Source organism: Danio rerio, chromosome 11, assembly GCF_049306965.1.
Source record: "Danio rerio strain Tuebingen ecotype United States chromosome 11, GRCz12tu, whole genome shotgun sequence".
NCBI lineage: Eukaryota > Metazoa > Chordata > Actinopteri > Cypriniformes > Danionidae > Danio > Danio rerio.
In genome coordinates, this window is record NC_133186.1 from 40004767 (window position 1) to 40026514 (window position 21748).

Sequence of the window (21748 nt, forward strand, 5' to 3'; positions counted from 1 at the left end):
TAAGGTCAATAAAATAAAATACAAAAAGCGCCGCTTTTTTTTTTTAGGTGTTTATTATGACACAGACGACATATACAGATATTTTAAACACTTTCAATAGTGTTTTATGAAAATAAAAAGGTTTTTTTTTAAAATGATACCAAATTTTTGCATTTACGCCTCTGCATGTGGATTTGGGAAGCTTTTAAATTTGGGTAGGCAAAATTCAGGCGGAAATCCCAAAATAACACTGGAGTTTAAGTGGTACAAGTTCTCGTAAATTGAAACTTTGTCAGTCCAGTTTTCAGTTGAAGTTCAGTTCAGTTCAAGTGGTGCTCGCTGAAGAGCCATTTGGGCGAGCTAAGCTCCAGCGAGGGGGAACTTGAGCTTGAGCTCCACCTTTTTTGCACTTCTTCTACGAGTGATGTCACTGGGGGTAGGGTTAGGGATGGGGTTGGTGTACGCATTAAAACAGCTTACAGGAGGAGGAGCGAGAGCTCATGCTCCCCCTCGCTGGAGCTCAGCTCTGCTCACATGGCTCTGCAGCGAGCACCCTCTCGTTCAGTTCGCTGTGGTTTCATTTTGACTGCTGAAAGCCCAAACACTGAAGAGCAAATCTATTGATGCGCAGCTCCACAAATTCCAAACCAAGCTGTGACGAGGAACAAGCTTCACTAAGTACTTTGAAAGCAATACTTTGTACCAGTGGTTCTCAAACTTTTTTTCACCAAGTACCACCTCAGAAAAATATTGCATCTTCAAGTATACTTTCGGTCCCACTTTATATTGTGGCCTTAGCTAATATGTACTTACACAGGAATTAATAGTTTGTTACAATGTACTTATTGTGTGAATACATGTATTTATTGTGTACTTATGCTTGATTAAATACATGTATGTAATTACATCTGTAATTAACTTCTGTAGTTACATTTGTAAATACACTGCAGACCATTCCCTACACCTTAACCCACCCTTAAACCTACCCATACCACCAAACCTGTCCATAACCCAACCCTTATCCTAACTCAAGAGCACCACAAGTGTTCTCAAATACATTATAAACACAGTAAGTACATTGTATTTATTTTTTGATGTAAGTACATAGTAGTTAAGGACACTTATTATAAAGTGGGACCATACTTTCTTTAGAATACACTGTATTGTGTTATATATTTATGTGGTTTTAATTTATTGACTTGTCTGTTTCATTGTGAATCATGTCAAGGATACATAATGTAAACAAAGATATCACAGTTCAATAAATATTGATCTGGCCCTTTACGCCACACTGGACCCTGGTGTTATATAAAGTCAGTGCGAATACAAGCTTCTGTCTATCTTCAGTGGATGTGTCTGGTTGCTGTAGACTACACAATGTGGATTCTTCTAGCTGGGTTTGTGGTTCTGGTGTGTGCTGCAGGTAAAGTGTTGTCTATGTCAAATACAACACAATTTTAAGACTGTTAATCTAGTGGTTTAGTAGCTGAGGCATGCTAAATGTAATGCAAGTATGCAATATGTTTTTGTCTTGGTTAAAGCAGTGGTGATTTAATGAGTGTGAACTCTGTTTTCTAGATGCCACACCAGTTCTTGGCAGAACATTTCCTGATTTTGGAAAGATGTATAATGTCAAAGGTATATTTCTGCCTCTTTACATAGATCACTCCAGTACAGTGCACTTCTTTTTCAGTGTTTTACGTGTATCTCTTTTATACAGGTGTGGTGTCTTTGCCTCATTCTGAGATAAAGGAGCCGTTTGAAGCTTGGTACGATCTTGATGGGAACAGAAGTCGCATTGACTATCGTAATAGCACAGTGCGCACCTTTCAGATTGGAAATGACTTGGATTTTGGTGCCATTTACAAGATCACACGAGTCCTTCCTCCCAGTAATATTAAGTGTTTCCAGCTTAAAGGAACTAAAGATGATCCAATAGAGCCGCAGGAAGCAATCCCTGATGCGCAGAGCTTTGATGTGTAGTACTTTAATTTATTTTTCTTTTTAAAGTAATTTGTATACAATGCTCTTCAGTATGAAGGCCCACACCAAATTATTTAATCATTTTATTTAATTGTGTAAATGTAGCGAAACCTATTTATTCAGTTTTTTATATTAATTTTAGTAACATTACTGAATAATATGTAAATCTTTAGATGATTTAACAACAAAACAATTTATAAACTAATACTGCTGGTCTTTTAGTGAATGTATTATATGAGAGGTGCTAAAGCTTTTTTTACTTATCAAGTAGACCCAATGGGGTTCGTATTCTAAACACTTAATAAAAGATACGTTTTTTTGTTTTGTTTTTTTTTACTATTTTTCAGGAACTTATAACCAGTGGGAACAAAACAAGCAAATAAAAAATACATAAATATACATATGTATACATAGATATATAGGCTAATACACAGGTGTCAAACTCAGTTCCAAAAGGGCCGCAGCTCAGCACAGTTTAGTTCCAACCCTAATTAAACACACCTGATCAAACTAATCGAGTCCTTCAGGCTTGTTTGAAACCTACAGGTAAGTGTGTTGGAGCAGGGTTGGAACTAAACTGTGCAGGGCTTCGGCCCTTCAGGAATTGAGTTTGACACCCCTGGGCTAATACATCCATTCCGCACATGCATATCTATCTACATAAATGCATAAAAATATTCAATTAACCTCATCAAAATAAATAAGTCTAAAATAAAACACAATAAAAGATTGCCAAACATATTTTCACAATGATGCATAACCTCTACAATTATGCAGATGTTCAATTATAAACAGTTATGATGTCATTGAGGAGAAAGCAAGCCATTTACTCATTTTCTTTTCGAAGGTCTCTAATTGGAATCGAAGTACATCTCATTTTTTCCATTTCCTCAACTTCTGCTATAAGTTTAAACCATATACCTTTAGTTGGTGGCTCTTCTTTATACCATTTTCGGGTTTTTGCTTTTTTACTTGTTGCCAAAAATATTCTAAATAGATATCTATCTTGCTTTTTAAGATTAATATTCAATTCAATTAAATTCAGCTTTATTTGTATAGTATCTCCTAGATAAAGTACTTCAAATGATCTAAGAATATGGAGATCAAAAATATCATTGATGTCGGAGTGCACCATTTCCCAAAAATTATTAATTCTTGAGCGCTGCCAGAATATATGCGCATGATGTGCCTCTTTTACCCCACAGTTCTTCCAGCATGGATGTGTAGTCCCTGCTTGTAATGATTTATTTTTGGTGTGATATGTTTGTTTTTTATGCGTTAGATTTTCATCTCATATATTTTCAAAACCATTCCACATACATTTGTAGATTTTTAAAAAGAAATATGTGCAGAAATATATAAAAAGGCTGCAGATACTGTCTGGCCCTACTGATATGTTTTAAACAATAAGATAATTATTTTAAATAAAGAATAAATTCAGTGATCTGCATTGCAAACTAAGCAAAAGTTTGAGTGTCTGTGTATGAATGTGTACAAAATCTTTGTTTGTTTTGTAGTTTGAGAAGATGGAAGATTGCAAAGGTACTCAGCGTGAGGTCTGGAAAACCATCACAGAGGCTGGCCATAAGAAGAACACATACTGTCTGTGGGCAGGGGCGAACTGGCCATCTGGCAGACCGGGCACTTTCCCGCTGGGCCGACGTACTTTTTGGGCCGGGCTGATCATCGTCTTATGATCTGATCGGCCCATAAAAGGCTTAGCAGCCTATCGTTTTTTTTTTTTTTTTTTGCCTTATTAATTGACGCTGCTGTGATCTGTGACTCTCTAAAAGTAAGACGCTTTTTTCCCGGACAGACAGACTGGGCCGGCCATTTTGACACTCTGCAGCCCATTGGCTCTTTTCTGTATTGACATTGGGCTGGCCCAATCACAAACTCCTATTTTGGACTCTGTGTGAGCGTGCGTCGTCTGCGTGTATTTGTCAAAATAGTCGAGAGTCAGAGAGAAGAAACAGAAGGGAGGCGCATAGAAATCACGGGAAATACACCGGCGTTTCATTTAGCGGTTCTGAAAAGTTCTCCCTCCATTCTAGTACACGGCTAAAAACGCAAATCACGTGACCACACACTCTCTGCCAAGAGCTGCAGCCAGTAGTTCCCAGTTCAGCGAGTGAGCATAAACCCCAGGTGAGAGTATAGTGCAGGGGTCACCAAACTTGTTCCTGGAGGGCCGGTGTCCTGCAGATTTTATCTCCAACCCTAATCAAAAACACCTGAACAAGCTAATCAAGCTCTTACTAGGTATACTTGAAACATCCAGGCAGGTGTTTTGAGGCAAGTTGGAGCTAAACCCTGCAGGGACACCGGCCCCCCAGGACTGAGATTGGTGACCCCTGGTATAGTGCATGTCGGCGGCTGGCCTGACCGCAGTCACAAACTGGTACGCGTACCACAGTTTGAGAACCACTGCTCTAGCGTAGATTTACATTTAAATTTAGTCATTTAGCACAATGGTTCTCAAAGTGGGGGTCGGGCCCCCCTGAGGGGTCGCGGAACAATGAAGGGGGGGTCGCCTGGTGATTTTCAAAAATCAATTAATTTTTATTAAACCTTAAGACTTACTGTTTTTTATCAATAACCTACTGAAGAGAAAAAAATAGTCGTTTATAGTTACTATAAACTATATAGTTACTATAGTAGCTTATAGTTACTAGCTCTATTGGATTGTGACTTCTCGGGTAATTACATTATACTAAAGACAAAGCAATAATGACAGATGCAGCAGATTTTGTAACACCAGGTTAAACTTTCTAGCCCATTTACAGCACTGACATACATAAAAAAAAAAACAATAGACTTGGGTCTATTGGTGTGTTTGTGCGCGTCATTGCATACAAGGTTTCTGTATTTATAACCACCACCTCAGAGAATATTGGGGGTCACGAGTCACTGGCATTGTCATTTTGGGGGTCGCGGGCTGAAAAGTTTGGGAACCCCTGATTTAGCAGACGCTTTAGTCCAAAGCGACTTACAAATGAGGACAAGGAAGCAATTTACACAACTATAAGAGCAACAATGAATAAGTGCTATAGGCAAGTTTCAGGTCTGTAAAGTCTAAGAAGGAAAGTATTACTACTTTTTTTTTTTTTTTGGGGGGGTACAGTTAGTGTGATATCCAGAGAGGCAACTGCAGATTAGGAAGTGAAGTGGAGACTAAACAGTTGAGTTTTTAGTCGTTTCTTGAAAATAGCGAGTGACTTCAGTTCATTCCACCAACTGGGCAGATTGAGTGTGAGCTTTCGCGAAAGTGATTTCTTCCCTCTTTGGGATGGAACCACGAGGCGACGTTCATTCACAGAACGCAAGTTTCTGGAGGGCACATAGATCTGCAGAAGCGAGAGCAGATAAGAAGGAGCTAGGCCAGAAGTCGCTTTGTAGGCAAACATCAGAGCTTTGAATTTGATGCGAGCAGCAACTGGCAGCCAGTGCAAACGGACTAGCAGCGGAGTGACATGTGCTCGTTTAGGTTCATTGAAGACCACTCGTGCTGCTGCGTTCTGGAGCAGTTGAAGAGGCTTGATAGAGTTAGCTGGAAGCCCAGCTAGTAGAGAGTTGCAGTAATCCAGTTTGGAGAGAACAAGAGCTTGAACAAGGAGTTGAGCTGCATGTTCAGATAAGAAGGGTCGGATCTTTCGGATGTTATAGAGTGTGGTCAGAGAAGTTTAGTTGGTCATCAATCGTTACTCCAAGGCTTTTCACCATTTTGGATGCAGTAATGGTTGCCCCATCCATCTGGATTGAAAAGTTATGGTGTAGAGTCGGGTTGGCAGAAACTACAAGCATTTCCGTTTTTGCGAGGTTCAGCTGAAGATGATGATCTTTCATCCAGTGTGAAATATCCAACAGGCAGGCTGAGATGCGAGCTGGAACCGAGGGATCATCAGGATGAAAAGAGAGGTATAGCTGGGTATCATCAGCATAGCAGTGGTAGGAGAATCCATGTCTCTGGATGACTGGACCTAGAGATGACGTGTAGATGGAGAAGAGAAGTGGCCCAAGAACAGAGCCTTGAGGTACCCCAGTGTTTAGATGCTGTAGGTTGGACACCTCTCCCCTCCAAGACACCCTGAATGACCTGTCAGAGAGGTAAGATCTGAACCATTGTATAACAGTGCCCGCAACGCCCAGTGACTCGCGCATAGATAGCAGGATCTGGTGGTTGACAGTATCAAAAGCAGCTGACAAGTCCAGCAAGATGAGGACTGATGATTTTGAGTCTGCTTTAGCCAGTCTGAGATCCTCCACGACCAAGAGCAGGGCAGTCTCAGTTGAGTGGCCTTTCTTAAAGCCGGATTGCTTGTTGTCCATGAGATTGTTTTGAGTAAGAAAGTCCAGGACTTATATCTGCTCCACAAGCTCCGCATGACTCTTCCTCTGGCTCTGCGCCAAGCAGATTGATTTTTAACATCTTATGAGGTGATGTAGTAAAGTAATAATTCTAAATAGACTGGTTTAAACGTACGCTTCAGGGATTCTTCCACCTACTACTAGTGGTATGTGTACCACAGTTTGAGAACCACTGCTTTGCTTTAAAGTATTCAAGTTGTGAAACAAAAGTTTGTCATCTTATCAGCATCACCTCAGGAAATGTGAAATTCAGCGGCAAATTCCTTTCCTTGTTCAAACATGCACTGTATTTTCCAAGGCAAACACACTTTAATCCATTGAGATGTTTACATAAACCCCTTATAACTAGCTGTGGGATCAATATCATTATAAAGTGCCCTTTGTTGTCCCCATCACAATCATGGAGTTATTTTGGCCATTTTGTGTAATAATGCTATTCTGGTTGGATACATGAATAAGTACTTTAATACACTTTTGTACAATAATAACTGCATTTAAGTTGGTTTTCTTTATTTTATTCCACTTTCTTCTAATGCATTACTGCCCTTCTCTTGTGTCCCTCATGCTGGACAGCAGACATCAACCCAGCCTAATGATGATAAAAAAACACATAATCAAACAAATTTCCACTTTCCTTTATTGTTGCCATTAGATAATAGCAAATAAAAAAAAGGTTTTTGCCATTTTATTTGTATTTTTACAAAAATATCTTCAATTTCATATTTGTCCCTTAACCTAATGTCCACCCTGTCATTATGGGTCACTCGGCCCTTTAATTACTTATATAATGCAATCAGTGACATCATCACCAGAAGGTTGACATATTTGAACTGAGATCAGACTAACAGCATCAAGAAGAGTAAGTACTTTGTCTTATTTTTCATGTTTATCATCATTTTATGTTCATTGTTTGATGTGGTCACGCATAACATGTCCACCCTGTTGGCGTGAACATCTGAAAAGTAAATATTTTTTTCGCCAAATGTTTAGGTATATTTTTCAAAATACTTCAAAGTCACCTTCAAGTTAGCTGGTTATGCTAGCTAGTGTCCCACCATGTGCTTAATAAAAGCAGATTAGCTAAAATTGTCCACCCTGTCATCAAGGCTGTAATGACAGGGTGGACATCAACCGCTGAGATGGGTAACATAAGACTACGTATCACATTTAATGACAATTTAGAAACAATAAAACTGATTGTGAAAAACACATTTTACTGCATTTAATGTGTGCTAATAGAATTCATTTTTTTAGAAGTATAGGACTTAAAATAGCTGAGATAGCAAGGCGTTACAGAGAGCGTCGAGATGCAGATCCAGACAGAAGAAAGCAGTATCTTGAGGGAGAGAGAGACAGGTGGCAAAGAGACAGGCAGACTGAAAAGAAAAAGAGTGTCAGTGAAATAAGTGAGCGCAAGAGGAGAGAAAAGAGAAAGAGATTTCATATATATTTTATTTTTATTTTTTTAAATTAGAAAGAACTTACATATAAGTATATATATAACTATATATATAAGAGAAGGGACGGAAATATTTTCCAAAGGTGTTATTTTTAGAATGATAACACTGTCAGAAATATTTGCTTTCTGTATCCATTTGTCCCTGACAGGGTGGACATATTTTGTAAGTTGGTCCAAATGTTTTTGCTTATAATTGTTTTATTAAAGGTCCAGGAGCTGGACCAACCATCAATTGTTGAAGTTCAAAGTCTTCTTAAAAGAATAAACATGTGGTTTAACGAAAAACTTCAACACTGTCTTTAAGAAATGTTTATCTGTCAAAGGCACTCTATAGAGATATGACTTGTTTTAATGTGTAAATGTTAGCATTCACAAAAATCCAAGGGTTCCAAGGGACTATATAAAAGCCAATTACTATAGAAATTCACTGTGAAAAATACTTATACCATTAAAAACTAATGAAAAATAAGTGTAATTTCTGCCAACATTTGGTAAACTACATATTCCTATGATAGTGACTACTGCAATCTTATTTTGTGTTTAACAAAAATAGGATTTAAACCACTTGAGGATGAGTAAATGTTTTAGTTTTTAGTGAACCATCCTTTTAAAAGTGAACGGAAGTAGTGAAACCAGACGGTTTGATTCATCTCTGTCACTAATTAGCTATACATCCATGTGTAGGCGGAGAGTTTGATGTTGTCATATCTTTTCCGATGGATCCAGTCTGGATAGGCGGGATTTAGGGGATTAAGGTGAGTCAGGATTGCAAAACCCTCAGCGGATAGTCGACCCACCCTGCCAGATTCAGTCGCGTGGATTAATGTTTGTGAGTTTGTATTTTCTTCCGTCTGTTTTACTGTAATTGCAGCGACTTTCTTGAGTTCCTACAGAACCATGCAGGCATTGACTGGTAAAAAAAAAAGTGGAATTCTAAATATTTAGTTTCGCTTTTCGTGTGAACTGTTTGGCTCTTTCTCAAAATGCACAAACCCTTTTTTCGAATCTAAACGGAGAACAACAGTCTTATTTAATTTTAGGCATTTCTGTAGTGGTTTGCGAGACAGTATGTACATTTGAGGGTTGTTTAGGCTTTCTTTTTGTTTTACTACTAGTGTGAAGTTACTATTGGAGGAGTTTGTAATGCAATTCTGGATTGAGGTTGGTTTTGTATTCGTTCAGTGACAACTTGTCACAACTCCATTTAGTGTTTACCACGCTACTTTGAATTTTCGGTCTGAAATTGTATGTAAACACGACTTCAAAACAACATTAGCACTGTTTAATTGAGTGTGAACAGTGTTGTACTTTGATTATCATTGGCTGCTAATGAATTTGCAAATGATACTTTTCTAAAATTAGCCTAAATTATTTAGAAAGTATGAAAGTCTGAATATAAAACAACTTGAGCTCAGTAACCAACGACTATCAACAATATTGTTCTCAGTGAAGTAAATAGTGCTAATGTTGTTTTGTGGTGGAACTTGAATGTAACTTTCAGACCAAACATTCAAAGTGCCTTGGTAAACAATATAGTGCATATCAAAAGTTGTCACTGAAACAAGTGCAAATATAAAAGCAACTTTACCTTAATGAGGATTGTTTAGGAATTATTTCTTTCTAAAGTTCAAATTTTGGAGGAGTTTGTTAAGTCAAGTTGTTTTTATATTAGCACATTCCTTCAGGGATAACTCCATATAATGAGCCTCTAAGTGCCATCTGTATTTGTTCTAATATAAGCATTTTTCTCGGGCTTCTATGTCTTGATTCAGTCATTTAACTTTTATGTCAAAGTTATTTTTTTATAATTTTAACATGAAATAACATATGCACAAGAGGCTCAGAAAAATGCTCATTGTAGAAGAAAATTCCAGATGGCACTTAGAGGATTTTGCCTCTGAACTCTTCAGATATTGTTTACCATGCTGCTGTGAATATTCGGTCTGAAATTGCATGTAAATATGACTTCAAAACAATATTAGCATTATTTAATTGACCATGAACAATGTTGTACGTTGATAGTCATTGGCTGCTAATGTGATTTCACCATTTAGAATTAGCAAAGGATACTTTTCTGTCTGAATGTGTGAATATAAAACCAACCTTACCTCAATTTTGACAGTTTCTCAGAACAACAGTCTGTCATTTCATTTTAAGCCCTTCAGGGGTTTGCAAGACCGCATGTAACTTTAGGATTTCTTTCTTTTTATTTTAATACTTGCGTAAAGATAAAATATTGGAGGAGTTTGTAAGGTGGAGTTGGTTTTATATTCGCTCATTTGTTCAGTGACAGCTTGTCACAACTCCATTTATTGTGTTTACCACGCTGCTTTGAATGTTCGGTCTAAAGTTGCATGTAAATATGACTTCAAAACAACATTAGCACTATTTAATTGCCCATGAACAAATGTTGTACTTTGATAGTCATTGGCTGTTAATATGATATCCCCATTTAGAATTCGCAAAGGATACTTTTCTGAAATTGTTTTATTAAGGGGAAAGACTAAATGTGTGAATATTAAACCAACTTTACCTCAATGTGTAACTTTACCTTAATATTAGCAACCAACAATTATCAAAGTACAACATTGTTCACAGTCAAATAAATAGTGCTCATGTTGTTTTCAGATTATACATGTATGTGATTTCAGACCGAATATTCAAAGTACTATGGTAAACAATATAGGGAACATGTCACGAGTTGTCACTGAATCAGTGTGCGAATATAAAACCAACTTTACCTCAATAAGGATTGTTTAGGATTTCTTTCTTTATATTTTACTACTTGTTTGAAGTTAAAATATTGGAGGAGTTTGCAAGGTCATGTTGGTTTCATATTAGCTCATTCGTTTAGTGACGAGAGAGATGCAAAAACCTCAGGCTCCTATGTCTTGATTCAGTCATTTCACTTTTAAGGCAAAGAACAGGTTATTTTCATCATTTTAACATGAAATAACTGAACATAAACATAAGAGGCTGAGAAAAAATGCTCATTGTAGATAAAAATTCAAGATGGCACTTAGAGGATTTTGCATTTGAATTCTACCGATATTGTTTACCATGCTACTGTGAATATTCGGCCTGAAATTGCATTGCAAACATGACTTCAAAACAAAATTAGCACTATTTAATTGACCGTGAACAATATTGTAAAATTGATTGGGTGTTATTGACGATAGAATTTGCAAACATTACTTTTTTGAAATTGTATTATTAAGAAGAAAGTCTGAATGTGTGAATATAAAACCATCCTTACCTCAATAAGTAACTTTACCTTAATATTAGCAACCAACGACCATCAAAGTACCATGAACAATGTTGTACTTTGATAGTCATTGGCTGCTAGTGATGATAGAATTTGCAAAGGATAATTTTCTAAAAGTAGCCTATATTATTAAGAAATATTAAACCAGCATTACCCCAAGAGGTAATTGTACTTTAATATTGGCAACCAACGATCATCAAAGTACAACATTGTTCAAAGTCAAATAAATAGTGCTCATGTTGTTTTGAGGTTATGCTTGAACGTGATTTCAGACCATACAAAGTGCCATGCTAAACAATATAGGGAGAGACTCGAGAGAGCATGTCAAAAGTTGTCACTGAACCAATGTGCGACTATAAAACCTACTTTACCTCAATGATGATTGTTATGATTTCTTTCTTTCTGTCTTACTACTTGTGTGAAGTTTAAATGTTGGATGAGTTTGTGGACAAACTTGTTGACCACCTTTTATATTTATGAACAGTAGAAAAGGCAAACACCACAACCAGGTTCAGTTTGGAACATGGGTGAAACAGCTGGAAGAGAGCATGGGACTGTTACAAGATCAGCTGAGGTGAAGATTTGAAAACACTTTAACACATTTCATTAAACATGTACACATAGTTTAAGTTCTTTTATTTATAGAATACATTTAGTAGAGTCACAAGACTGACCAAAGTGCTGTACATAAGACAAAGTAAAATAAAAAGACCGGATATAAGAACAGAAATGAGGCGAGAAACGACTGAAAATGTAGCAGTAGAAAGAAATATTAAGATAATATTAAAACGCCAAGCTTTAAAGGTATGTTTTATGGATTGATTTGAAAATAGTGATGAAGCCATTCTAATCTCTAGGGGCAAGGTGTTCCTTAACCGAAGATCTGCCACAAAAAAGAACTATCCCCTCTATGTTTCATCCTGGACTGAAGAACTAAAAGCAGATTTTGATCACTTGATCTAAGACAGGCGTGTCCAAACTACGGCCCGCGGGCCATCTGCGGCCCGCAATCAGTTTTGTGGCGGCCCGCGAGGCTTTTTATAAATATTAATAGAATCTGGCCCGCTATACAAAAATGAACGTAATTCAATAAATAACCACCGGGTGTCGCTATTACATGCATTCAATTAAGCAGCAGTTCTTGTTATTATCTATCTATCTATCTATCTATCTATCTATCTATCTATCTATCTACCTATCTATCTACCTACCTTCCTACCTACCTACCTACCTACCTACCTACCTACCTACCTACCTACCTACCTACCTACCTACCTACCTACCTACCTACCTACCTACACACACACACACACACACACAGTTGAAGTCTGAATTATTAGCCCCTCTTTGATTTATTTCTTCTTTTTTAAATATTTGCCAAATGATGCTTAACAGAGCAAGGACATTTTTACCGTATGTCTGATAATATTTTTTCTTTTGGAGAAAGACTTTTGTTTTATTTCGGCTAGAATAAAAAGCGGTTTAAATTTTTTTATGAACCATTTTAAGGTCAAAATTATTAGCCCCTTAAGTCTTCAGAACAAACCATTGTTATAAAATAACTTGCCTAATTACCTTAACTTAACTAGTTAACTTGATTAACCTAGTTAAGCCTTTAAATGTCACTTTAAGCTGTATAGAAGTGTCTTAAAAATATCTAGTCAAATATTATTTACTGTCATCATGGCACAGATAAAATAAATCAGTTATTAGAAATGAGTTACTAAAACTATTATGTTTAGAAATGTGTGGAAAAAAAAAAACTTCTCTCCGTTAAACAGAAATTGGGGAAAAAATAAACGGGGGCTAATAATTTAGGGGGGCTAACAATTCTGACTTCAACTGTATTTATATATATATATATATATATATATATATATATATATATATATATATATATATATATATATATATACACACACACACACGTGTCTGTGTGATGTATGTAAAATTTGGCCCGCGACAACGTTTGTTTTTTTGCATCTGGCCCTCGGCCCAAAAAGTTTGGACACCCCTGATCTAAGAGATCTCATGGGAGTGTAAAAATGCAACAGCTTTTAGAGATAGGTTGGGGCTGGATTATGAAGGGATTTAAATACCAATTAAGGCACTTTAAAATCACTTCTGAATTGGACGGGCAGCCAATGAAGGCCCCTTAGCAGAAAATATGACCTCATTACCCCAATTCTATTACAGATGAATCTCGCAGCAGCATTTTAGACCAACTGAAGGCGGGAAATTTAAGATTTTGAAATGCCACAGTAAAGTGCATTGTCGTAGTCTAATCGTGATGTAATAAAAGCGTGGACATCTGTAGTGTGGTGGCATGTAAACATCACGTATATGCTATAACATTGCAGGTTAACCATGTCTGTATATAATACCTTGTATTTAATTGTAACTTTTAACTTAATTTGATTGTAATGCAATAATATGCACCTTTTGTGTGGCTGCTTTGAAATAACTATTATTGTAAAAAAGCGATATTCATTGAATAATACAGTTTAATTCAGTTGAACTTTAAATCTGATTTTGCAATAAGCCAGTCTTGATGTTGTATTGACTTTCATTCCGCACATGTGACAGTGGCATTGTGAACTCAGTTTTGTCGCTTTAACCGAGTAAAATCTGCATTTGTCTAGTACATTGGCTCGTTTCCTGTGGATGACAGTTGTTTGGATGATCAGATTCAACAGCTGCACACTCAGCTGAAGTCTCTCAAGGTAATTTGTGTGCTGTGAAACGAGTCTCAAGAGTATGTTTGCTTTTCATATTTGTTTACCATGTGAAATTACACTTGACTGAATAAATTTTTTAATGGTCTTTAGAGCCTTTACATCTAAATGTGTATGCACTTGAAATTAGTTTGTGCAGACAATTACAAATTATGCACATACATCAGTTTTTAATGACTTGCTATTATTGTGCAAAGTGGAAAGTAATCATAATAAAGATAGCTGGATGATTTACAAACATCTGTATCTGCAGAACTGCAAGAGCAAGCGAACCGTGTCTTTGAGATTTTCTGTCAAAGGAGTCAAAGTTTATGATGAAGATGAGACGGTAAGATGGTGTTTTTCTGTGTCTAGTTTGCCATATACATTTAAAATATACTTTTGCAGCTTGTTCAAACTGCTTATTTAAAAGGAGTTTAAACAACATTCCTGATTCTTTTGTAAAAACATAATTGTTTTATGTTCAATCCATTATAAAAGACAATTAAACAGCCCGTAGGTGAAAGGGGGGGTTCTTTTTTTCTCAAAAAGTGGACCTTTCTGTAATTATATGCCTCATTTTCTTTTGAATTATGAAATTTAAATACTGCATTTTAGTGACATTTTAAGCACTATTCTGAATTAGCTTTTTGGAGGGTCACCATAACCACACTTTTTGACTATTTTAGCCAAAATAGCATTCAAATTAATTTGATTATGGGCCACTTTTGGTGCGTCACATTTTTTTATTGGTAATTTTTTTTGTGTCAAGAATAATACTTAACTTAAAGTATAAAACTATTTGTTAGTATTGGCCAAAACTGATTAGCAGAAGTCACACCCAAGCTGTTTTCTCTTAAAGCTTTTTTGATGGGTTATTTTTACCATGATGGCATAGCAGTCAGAATAGAACAAATGAGCTCATGTATGGAACAAATTCTGGACCTTTGTTAGTGAGAGGTGGGTCTTCCGAACCCCCCCTTGCTGTGGGCCTGTTCAATTAATTTAATCGATTTGTGTTGCAACAACATTGATGAAAAGTATGTCACAGTTTTATGCAAAAGTTTGTGCTAGTTGTGCTTCTCTTTTTAAATCTTCTACATTGTAAATCGGCAAGTAGTTACGTGGGAACCTCAAAAGAACTTCATAATAACCTAAAAACGAGGATATTAATCAACATAAATTAGGAGAAGGATGCAAATATCTATTACAAAGATTTAAAGTCTCCACAATCAGAAATATAGTAAGAAAATGGAAGACCACAGGAACGGTTATTGTGAAGGAAAGATGTGGTAGGACCCAAAATACCCAAAGCACAGTTCTAGATCTACTAAGGAACTCATGCTCAGACATGATACGATGTTCTAGAATGTCCATCCCAGTCCTCAGACTTCACGCAAGGGTCATTCACGCTCAGCACCCATCAAATCTGAGTGAACTGGAGAAATGTTGCAAGGGAAAATATTCCAAAATGCCTTCAAGACTTCAGGGACTTATCCTTGGTTATAAGAAGTGCCTACACGCTGTTATTTCAGCGAAAGGTGGCTGTACAAAAGATTGATGTCATTATTCTGTTGGGGTGCCCAAATTTTTGCACCTGTCTGTTCTTTTTAAACTTAAATTGCATCGCATCTGTTGATTAAATGAATGTTATGTTAGAACTGAAATGTTGCTTCTTTCCTTAGGGCAGGGATCACCAAACTTGTTCCTGGAGGACTGGTGTCCTGCAGATTTTAGAGCTCCAACCCTAATCAAACACACCTGAACAAGCTAATCGAGGTCTTAAGCTGCGGTCACACTGGGCTTTTCATTCCGTAGACTTCCACTAATACGCACGCGAATGCGTCACACCGGAAACGCAGGGTCATGGGTCAAGTATCGCAAGTTGCTGCCATGCAAAGTTCAAGCTTGGTGAACTCTGACCTGCGAAATCGCATCACTTGACTGCATGAGACAATCGAGGATCCAAACATGACCTCTCTGGACAGAAATTTAAAACATGAAGCAATCACTTGCTTTTTTAAATGTCTAATAAGCTTGTTTAATCCTGCCCCTTTACGTAAAGCCGTACGACAGAATTTTGCAAACTCAAACCCTGGTGTGACCACAGCTTTAATAGGTATATTTGAAACACCCAGGCAGGTGTGTTGAGGGAAGTTAGAGCTAAACCCTGCAAGGCACCGGACCTCCAGGGACGAGATTGATGACCCTTGCCCAAGGGGATAAAATTTATCCGAATGAAATTGCTCATTTGAAAGGCCAGCAGACTATGGTTTGCAATTATAAAAATTATCAAGGGTGCCCAAATTTGCATAAAGCTGTAAATATTCTAATGATGTTTGCTGCTTTTTCAAACTACGTATTAAAAATGTTGAAACAACACCATTCTTTTTTTTTGTTTGTGGCAACTTGTTTTGTTCAATTCACTTAAATTTGTAAAAAATAAATATTATAACATCTTAATTGATTTGAGTTGCAACAACATGAAAGAATTGTGTGAAACCCAGCATTTTTTGTGTAAATTTTAGATGTGGGATTTTTTTTTTGTAAACATTTTCACTTAATAATACCTAGTAAGTATCAAACTTGATTACAAACTCTATTTTAATTTGACTTTGAGTTGTAGGTTGTAAATAAATCTGTGTGGTGTGTTTCTCATTAGACGCTGCTCATGGCTCATGCGATGTGTCGAGTCTCCCTGTCCACCGCCCGTCCCTCTGATGCCCAGTTTGCCTTTGCCTCTCATAATCCTGGAAATTCTGATGCCCAGCTCTATTGCCACCTCTTCAGAGCCAGACATGCCCGTGCTGTAAGACTCTCCATAATGAAATCTCTCAACCACAAAGCTGTAACTGTGATTTAATCACTTCAGTTATAAAGCATTGAAGGCTGTTTGTAATATTGCATGTCTGTTCTAGATTCAGGGATTTGTTTTTTCAAGTTGCAGTAATGATCTTTACTGCCAAAAATGCAGAATTTTATCTGATTGCTTTGCTAAACACAGAGATAGGATTAAGAGGGTGTTCACACTTCATATGTCTGGTGGTTTGATTAAAACAAGTGTGTACTAATTTAAAAACGAAAAACAAAAAGAGGGCTTTTTGTCTGCTTTAAATCTAATTTTGACGTGGTTGGTGGTTCAATAAAAATATCAACACAAGATGGACTAAAGCAGGGGTGTCCTGCAGATTTTAGCTCATCCTTGCAGATGTGTTGAGGCAAGTTGGTTTCTAGAAAGCCTAGTAAGAGCTTGATTAGCTAGCCCAGGTGGGTCTGATTGGGGTTGGAACTAAACTTTGCATGACACCTCCAGGACAGAGCTTGGACATGCCTGGACTCAAGGGATCTAAGATGTTTGTTTAATCTTTCTTTTTGTCCAAAATTATTTTACAAGTGCGAAAACCCCCCAAGATACATACAGGAAAAAATGCTCAAGATTCTTATGTATTAAATTTTTTGTTTTTCCCAATTAAAGGCCCAGTTCCTAAACCTGCTTCTTTGCCGCTGTTTTCAACTGTATTTTCTGGAGAAGCACCCAGAGGAAGCTCAGGAGGAGTGTTCGGGGAAGAAGCCGAGTCGAGCTCCATCGTTGCTGAACCAAGGGTTTCCCCTCAGTGTGAGCGCCTTGGTTTCTTTCCGCAGGGCCCCAACTCAAGGTCTGCTGCCAGGAGCTAAGGTTTGTTCTTACTGTATCTAGCATATATTGATTTTTAACAATTTAACTTATGAATTAAAAGCAGTTTGGGAATGTAAAAGGTCTGCAAAGAAGATTTAAAGTTTATTTATATGGTTATCATGAGCATTTAGAGTGTAAGGATTAAAAACTAACCTAAAGCGCTATCTACTTATAAAAACAAAGCTCAGAATTTGATTAAAAGGAGAATTGCGTATGCATGTGATGCTTAATTTTTTTTTAAATCACAGTCTATTTCTCAAACACCTTTTTAATTTTTTGTATTTTTTTATTTTTTGCGCACCCCACAGCTCTACTGTAACTAATCTCAACACCGGAGCTAAAATACACAAGTAATGGCTGTAAGAAGTAGACTAATAACAACTGACTGGGCAATCAGAGCAGAGAATGCTCACTGAGGGAGAGGGATTTATAGACAACAGATCCTGAGAAGAGCATGACCATGAATGAATTAAAATGTAAACCTTTTCTTGGAAAATGCTTAAATGACATGATAGGGGTGCTTTTATAAATAACCCTCACTATTTCATTAACTACTACTACTTTAGTTTTTCCAATAGTTTGAATGCTATACTGTTCTGCATTTTGTTAATCTCTATTCTTTAAACAGTTGTTTTCACAGCAGAGCACCGAGCAAGTGAGCAGTCCTGAAGAGGGCCCTACTTCCTCTCCAACTATAGTTCGTAAAATGGCGATCCGGACCAAAGAGCTGCGCTCTGGAGCTTATCGCTCTTTTACATTTACCCCCCTCAAACAGCGTCATCTGCAGGACAAACTGAGTGCACCACAAGGTGGGATGAGTGTTCATAGAACACTTTCGAGACTGAAAGAGTTCCTTAGGTAATGCACACATCTAGTTAAAAGTAGTTGGTTTAATAAAGTCACGATGGGTTAATTTGGTCATTGGTGGTTGGTGAGTTAAGGAGGTGGTGGGGATTATCAGCTGCCACTATTATCATTATGTCTTATTTATTATGATAAGTCAGTATTATGTGTGCTTCTCAGAATATTACAGAAATTCTTTCCTAAAATAAAACTGAACTTTCGGTCAATCTGAAATAGGATCAGTGCAATGCTTTCTTTTGCCAAATAAAATAAACTTGGTCAAGTAATTTGTGAAGCCAATGAGAACTGAGCTCCTGTGGGAATCTTAAGAATCTTTTGTTTTTGTGAACCAGAAAAGGAACAAGCCACTGCAAAGGCATGCATGTCTCGAGCTCCCAGTTTGGCCGAAACAGAAGAAGCACTGGCTCAAGCTGTGTGGTGTTGGGCTGGCGTGTCTAGGTCAGTATTAGTGCACAATGACTTTGACGTCTGTTGTTCGGTTAAACATCAGGGTTATAATCTGTTCTTTTTATTTCTCAAGTAGTATATCCTAAGGAGGTCATGTGATGCTATTTTAAATGAGAAGTTCACCCAAAAAATGACAATTCTGTTAATAATTCCTCACCCACTTGTCGTTCAAATCCCCTCAGACATGTTCATTTTTAGAAAACATATCGGGAAGTTTTATAAACTAATTTTGAGAGGATCACAGGCTTCTGATGCATCACAGCTGGTCTCGCATCATCAATCACTAACTAATCAGATGTTTCCAAACGCACATAAATAGTCTACTTTCCTTACCTTAGTCATCTTCGTTTTTTTGAAGTCCCCAAAGTCCCTATTGAACCAGTTGACACTTCTGTGCAGAGTTTTATAAGCAGTGTATCGATCCCTATAATTTGCCAATAACAAGTCGGGGGAGTTCATCGAGCTCTACCTTAGCTCAAACTCCCCTTTTGTCCTGCTAACGGAAGGGAGCCCTGGGCTCGAGGATCTTATAAGCTCAGGGCTCTCTCAAGGGACAGCATGCAAAACAAGCTTTCATTATCAATCATCGGCTAAGTGCGAACTCTTAAAATCTCTATTTAAAAAAATCTTTGTGTTGAGTATTTGGTGTTTCCATTACAGTGACTGTAGCTCCTCACTGCTGGCAGATGATGTTTTGGGTGCTTTCCTTCTCTGTCCTCATCCCAAAAAGCCCAATCGTGGATCTCTTATAGTTCGTTTTTCCTCTGGACTGGTAACTTATGCTATTAAGAATTCCAAAGGGAAGTTCCGGCTTGAGGTGAGCAAAGTTTTTACTAAACATTAGTCATTAATTTTCCTTTTCGGTCAGAATGTTTAATCTAGTCAATGTTTAATCTTCATTTACAGAAGTGCCACACTGACTTTGAAAGCCTTGCTGCTTTAATGGAGCACTACACAGAGTTCGGTGACGAGCTGGAATGTTCTCTGAGCTGCGCACGCGTCAACCACTGTTACGACTGGGAGGAGATGGTGAATAAGGGTTCACGTTTACTGCAGGACAACAAAAAAGGCACTTTTAAATGCCGAAGTTGGGTTTGAATCATGTATTTCTTTTTAGATCTCATTTTTATGCTATATTTTACTTAGTTTTAGGTATTTGTGGAGCTGTTGATTTTAATAAGCTTCCCAAACAACAGTATCTCAGGTCACTGGCACAGTTTTTGATATATATACTTTATTTTTTTTTTAATGAACACATTTGTTTTTGCCTGTTGGCAGTAACCTCAACCCAACCTCTAAAACACTCACTTTATTGGTGTGTTTTTCTTTTTTTCTTAGGTTTTTTTTTTGGTTGAAAGTTCTTTTATAGGGAAACAAGCACTTATGTTTTTCATGTCAGTGTCAGATTTAAATGTGTACTCAACATTTGTATAGAGTGCATACTGTATATATTTGTTTTACTAACGCTGTATTATGTCTTTAAAATCATGTTTTTGTATGTTGATCTTACATCAGGCTCTTTTTCTCTCTTGTTTTTATGATGGCAATAGTTTAAGAGAGAATATTTAGTGATAACTTCAAACCCCAAATTGTCTATCACAAATTTATTAACAGTTTTTTTTTTCTTGTACTAATTAATATTTTTGTATCTCTTGCACATTGCACCTCTCAAATACACACAGTTTCTATTGTTAGCTTTGCACCAATGTAAATGAAGTGATTTGCCTCCTTTACATAAACTGATTTTACACTTATAATTGCCTCCTGTAATGTTTTGCAAAAAAAGATTGTTACCAATTAAAAACACCAATTAATAATATATAGTTATCAAATTTTGACTAGATAATTTTATATATTGACATAAAAATGATCAAAATTTGATATCTATCAATGTGACACGGTGATTCGCCTCACAGCAAGAAGGTCACTGGTTCAAGCCCCGGCTGGGTCAGTTGGCATTTCTGTGTGGATTTTGCATGTTCATCCAGTGTTGGCGTGGGTTTTCCCAGGTGCTCCGGTTTACCCCACAGTCCACAGAGGCTATATGTAAATTGAAAAAACTAAATTGGCCGTGGTGCATGTGCATGGATGTTTTCCAGTAATAAAAGGGCTGTGTAAAATATATACTTAAGTTGATGGTTCATTCTGCTCTGGGGACGAAGGGACTAAGCCAAACTAAAATGACAATGAATGAATGATATCTATCAAGTATGTTATTCAACCGTCTATCAGAGTGACATTCATCAAGGCAGAACCTTTTTTTAATGGGAAATATACAGTAAAAATCTATAACACTGAATCTTTCTAAATAATATGCAATTAGATGCCATTTAAATTTAAGCTAATGTAATAAGTATGGAGGAGTGTCCATGATTGTCGTGGTTGTATAATTAAAAAATGTTTGTTAATGAACACTAAATGATCGAAGAATAAGTTGCATGACTATGATTTATTAATGTTTGAGTAAAATATAACTGGCTTTATAATCTAAACAGCCAATGACATTTGCTCCAAAGTTAAAATAAAGGTAATTTAGAGCTTTCATTGCTTAATAAAATATATTTTATATAATTTTAGAACTTTTTCATTTTTGACAATTATAAAAATGAATTTTAACTACAGAAGAGTTAGGTAGCCCCTGTTTGTTCTTTGCGAGCAGTTGTCAGTTTCTGAAAAGGAAAAAAACTTTCTAGAAAATGTTTTACTCAGATCCATAATTCAAGAAATCTGTGTGGTCTCTTACACGCAAAAAAAAAAACTTAAATCGACTTGTGTTGGGACAACATCGTGTGGAACCCTGCCTTTTTTACAGGGTAGGTGTATATACATGTATTTATTTAATATGTAGATGTAATTATATATTTATTTACATTTTATCTTATTGCAAGGGGCAGGTTTAGTGATTTGGGGGGGCTCAGCAATTCTAGCCATGAGGCCCAAACGTCTTAATATGCACCCTTTGTATTTATTTATTTGTTTGTTTGTTTATTTCT

At 36.8% G+C, this 21748-nt stretch overlaps 1 protein-coding gene across 12 annotated transcripts; it reads left to right on the forward strand.

Annotated features, from left to right (window-relative positions):
- The first annotated feature begins 8475 nt into the window (after positions 1–8475).
- On the forward strand, positions 8476–20509 carry sh2d5 (SH2 domain containing 5). 12 transcript variants are annotated; one of them, XR_012386778.1, is made up of 10 exons: positions 8476–8544; positions 11539–11628; positions 13697–13777; positions 14043–14117; positions 16431–16577; positions 17244–17444; positions 18073–18302; positions 18641–18746; positions 19416–19572; positions 19662–20509. XR_012386778.1 is itself a non-coding variant. In XM_073915861.1 (10 exons), the coding sequence occupies exons 2-10, from the start codon at positions 11578–11580 to the stop codon at positions 19851–19853; spliced, it is 1191 nt and encodes a 396-aa protein (XP_073771962.1). In that variant the 5' UTR covers positions 8476–8544; positions 11539–11577; the 3' UTR covers positions 19854–20509. The 12 variants fall into 12 exon arrangements, 6 of the variants coding, with proteins under 6 accessions (XP_073771962.1, XP_068080266.1, NP_001349486.1 ...); XR_012386779.1 differs by having other exon boundaries at positions 11542–11628; XM_073915861.1 differs by having other exon boundaries at positions 18073–18253.
- Positions 20510–21748: the final 1239 nt, after the last annotated feature.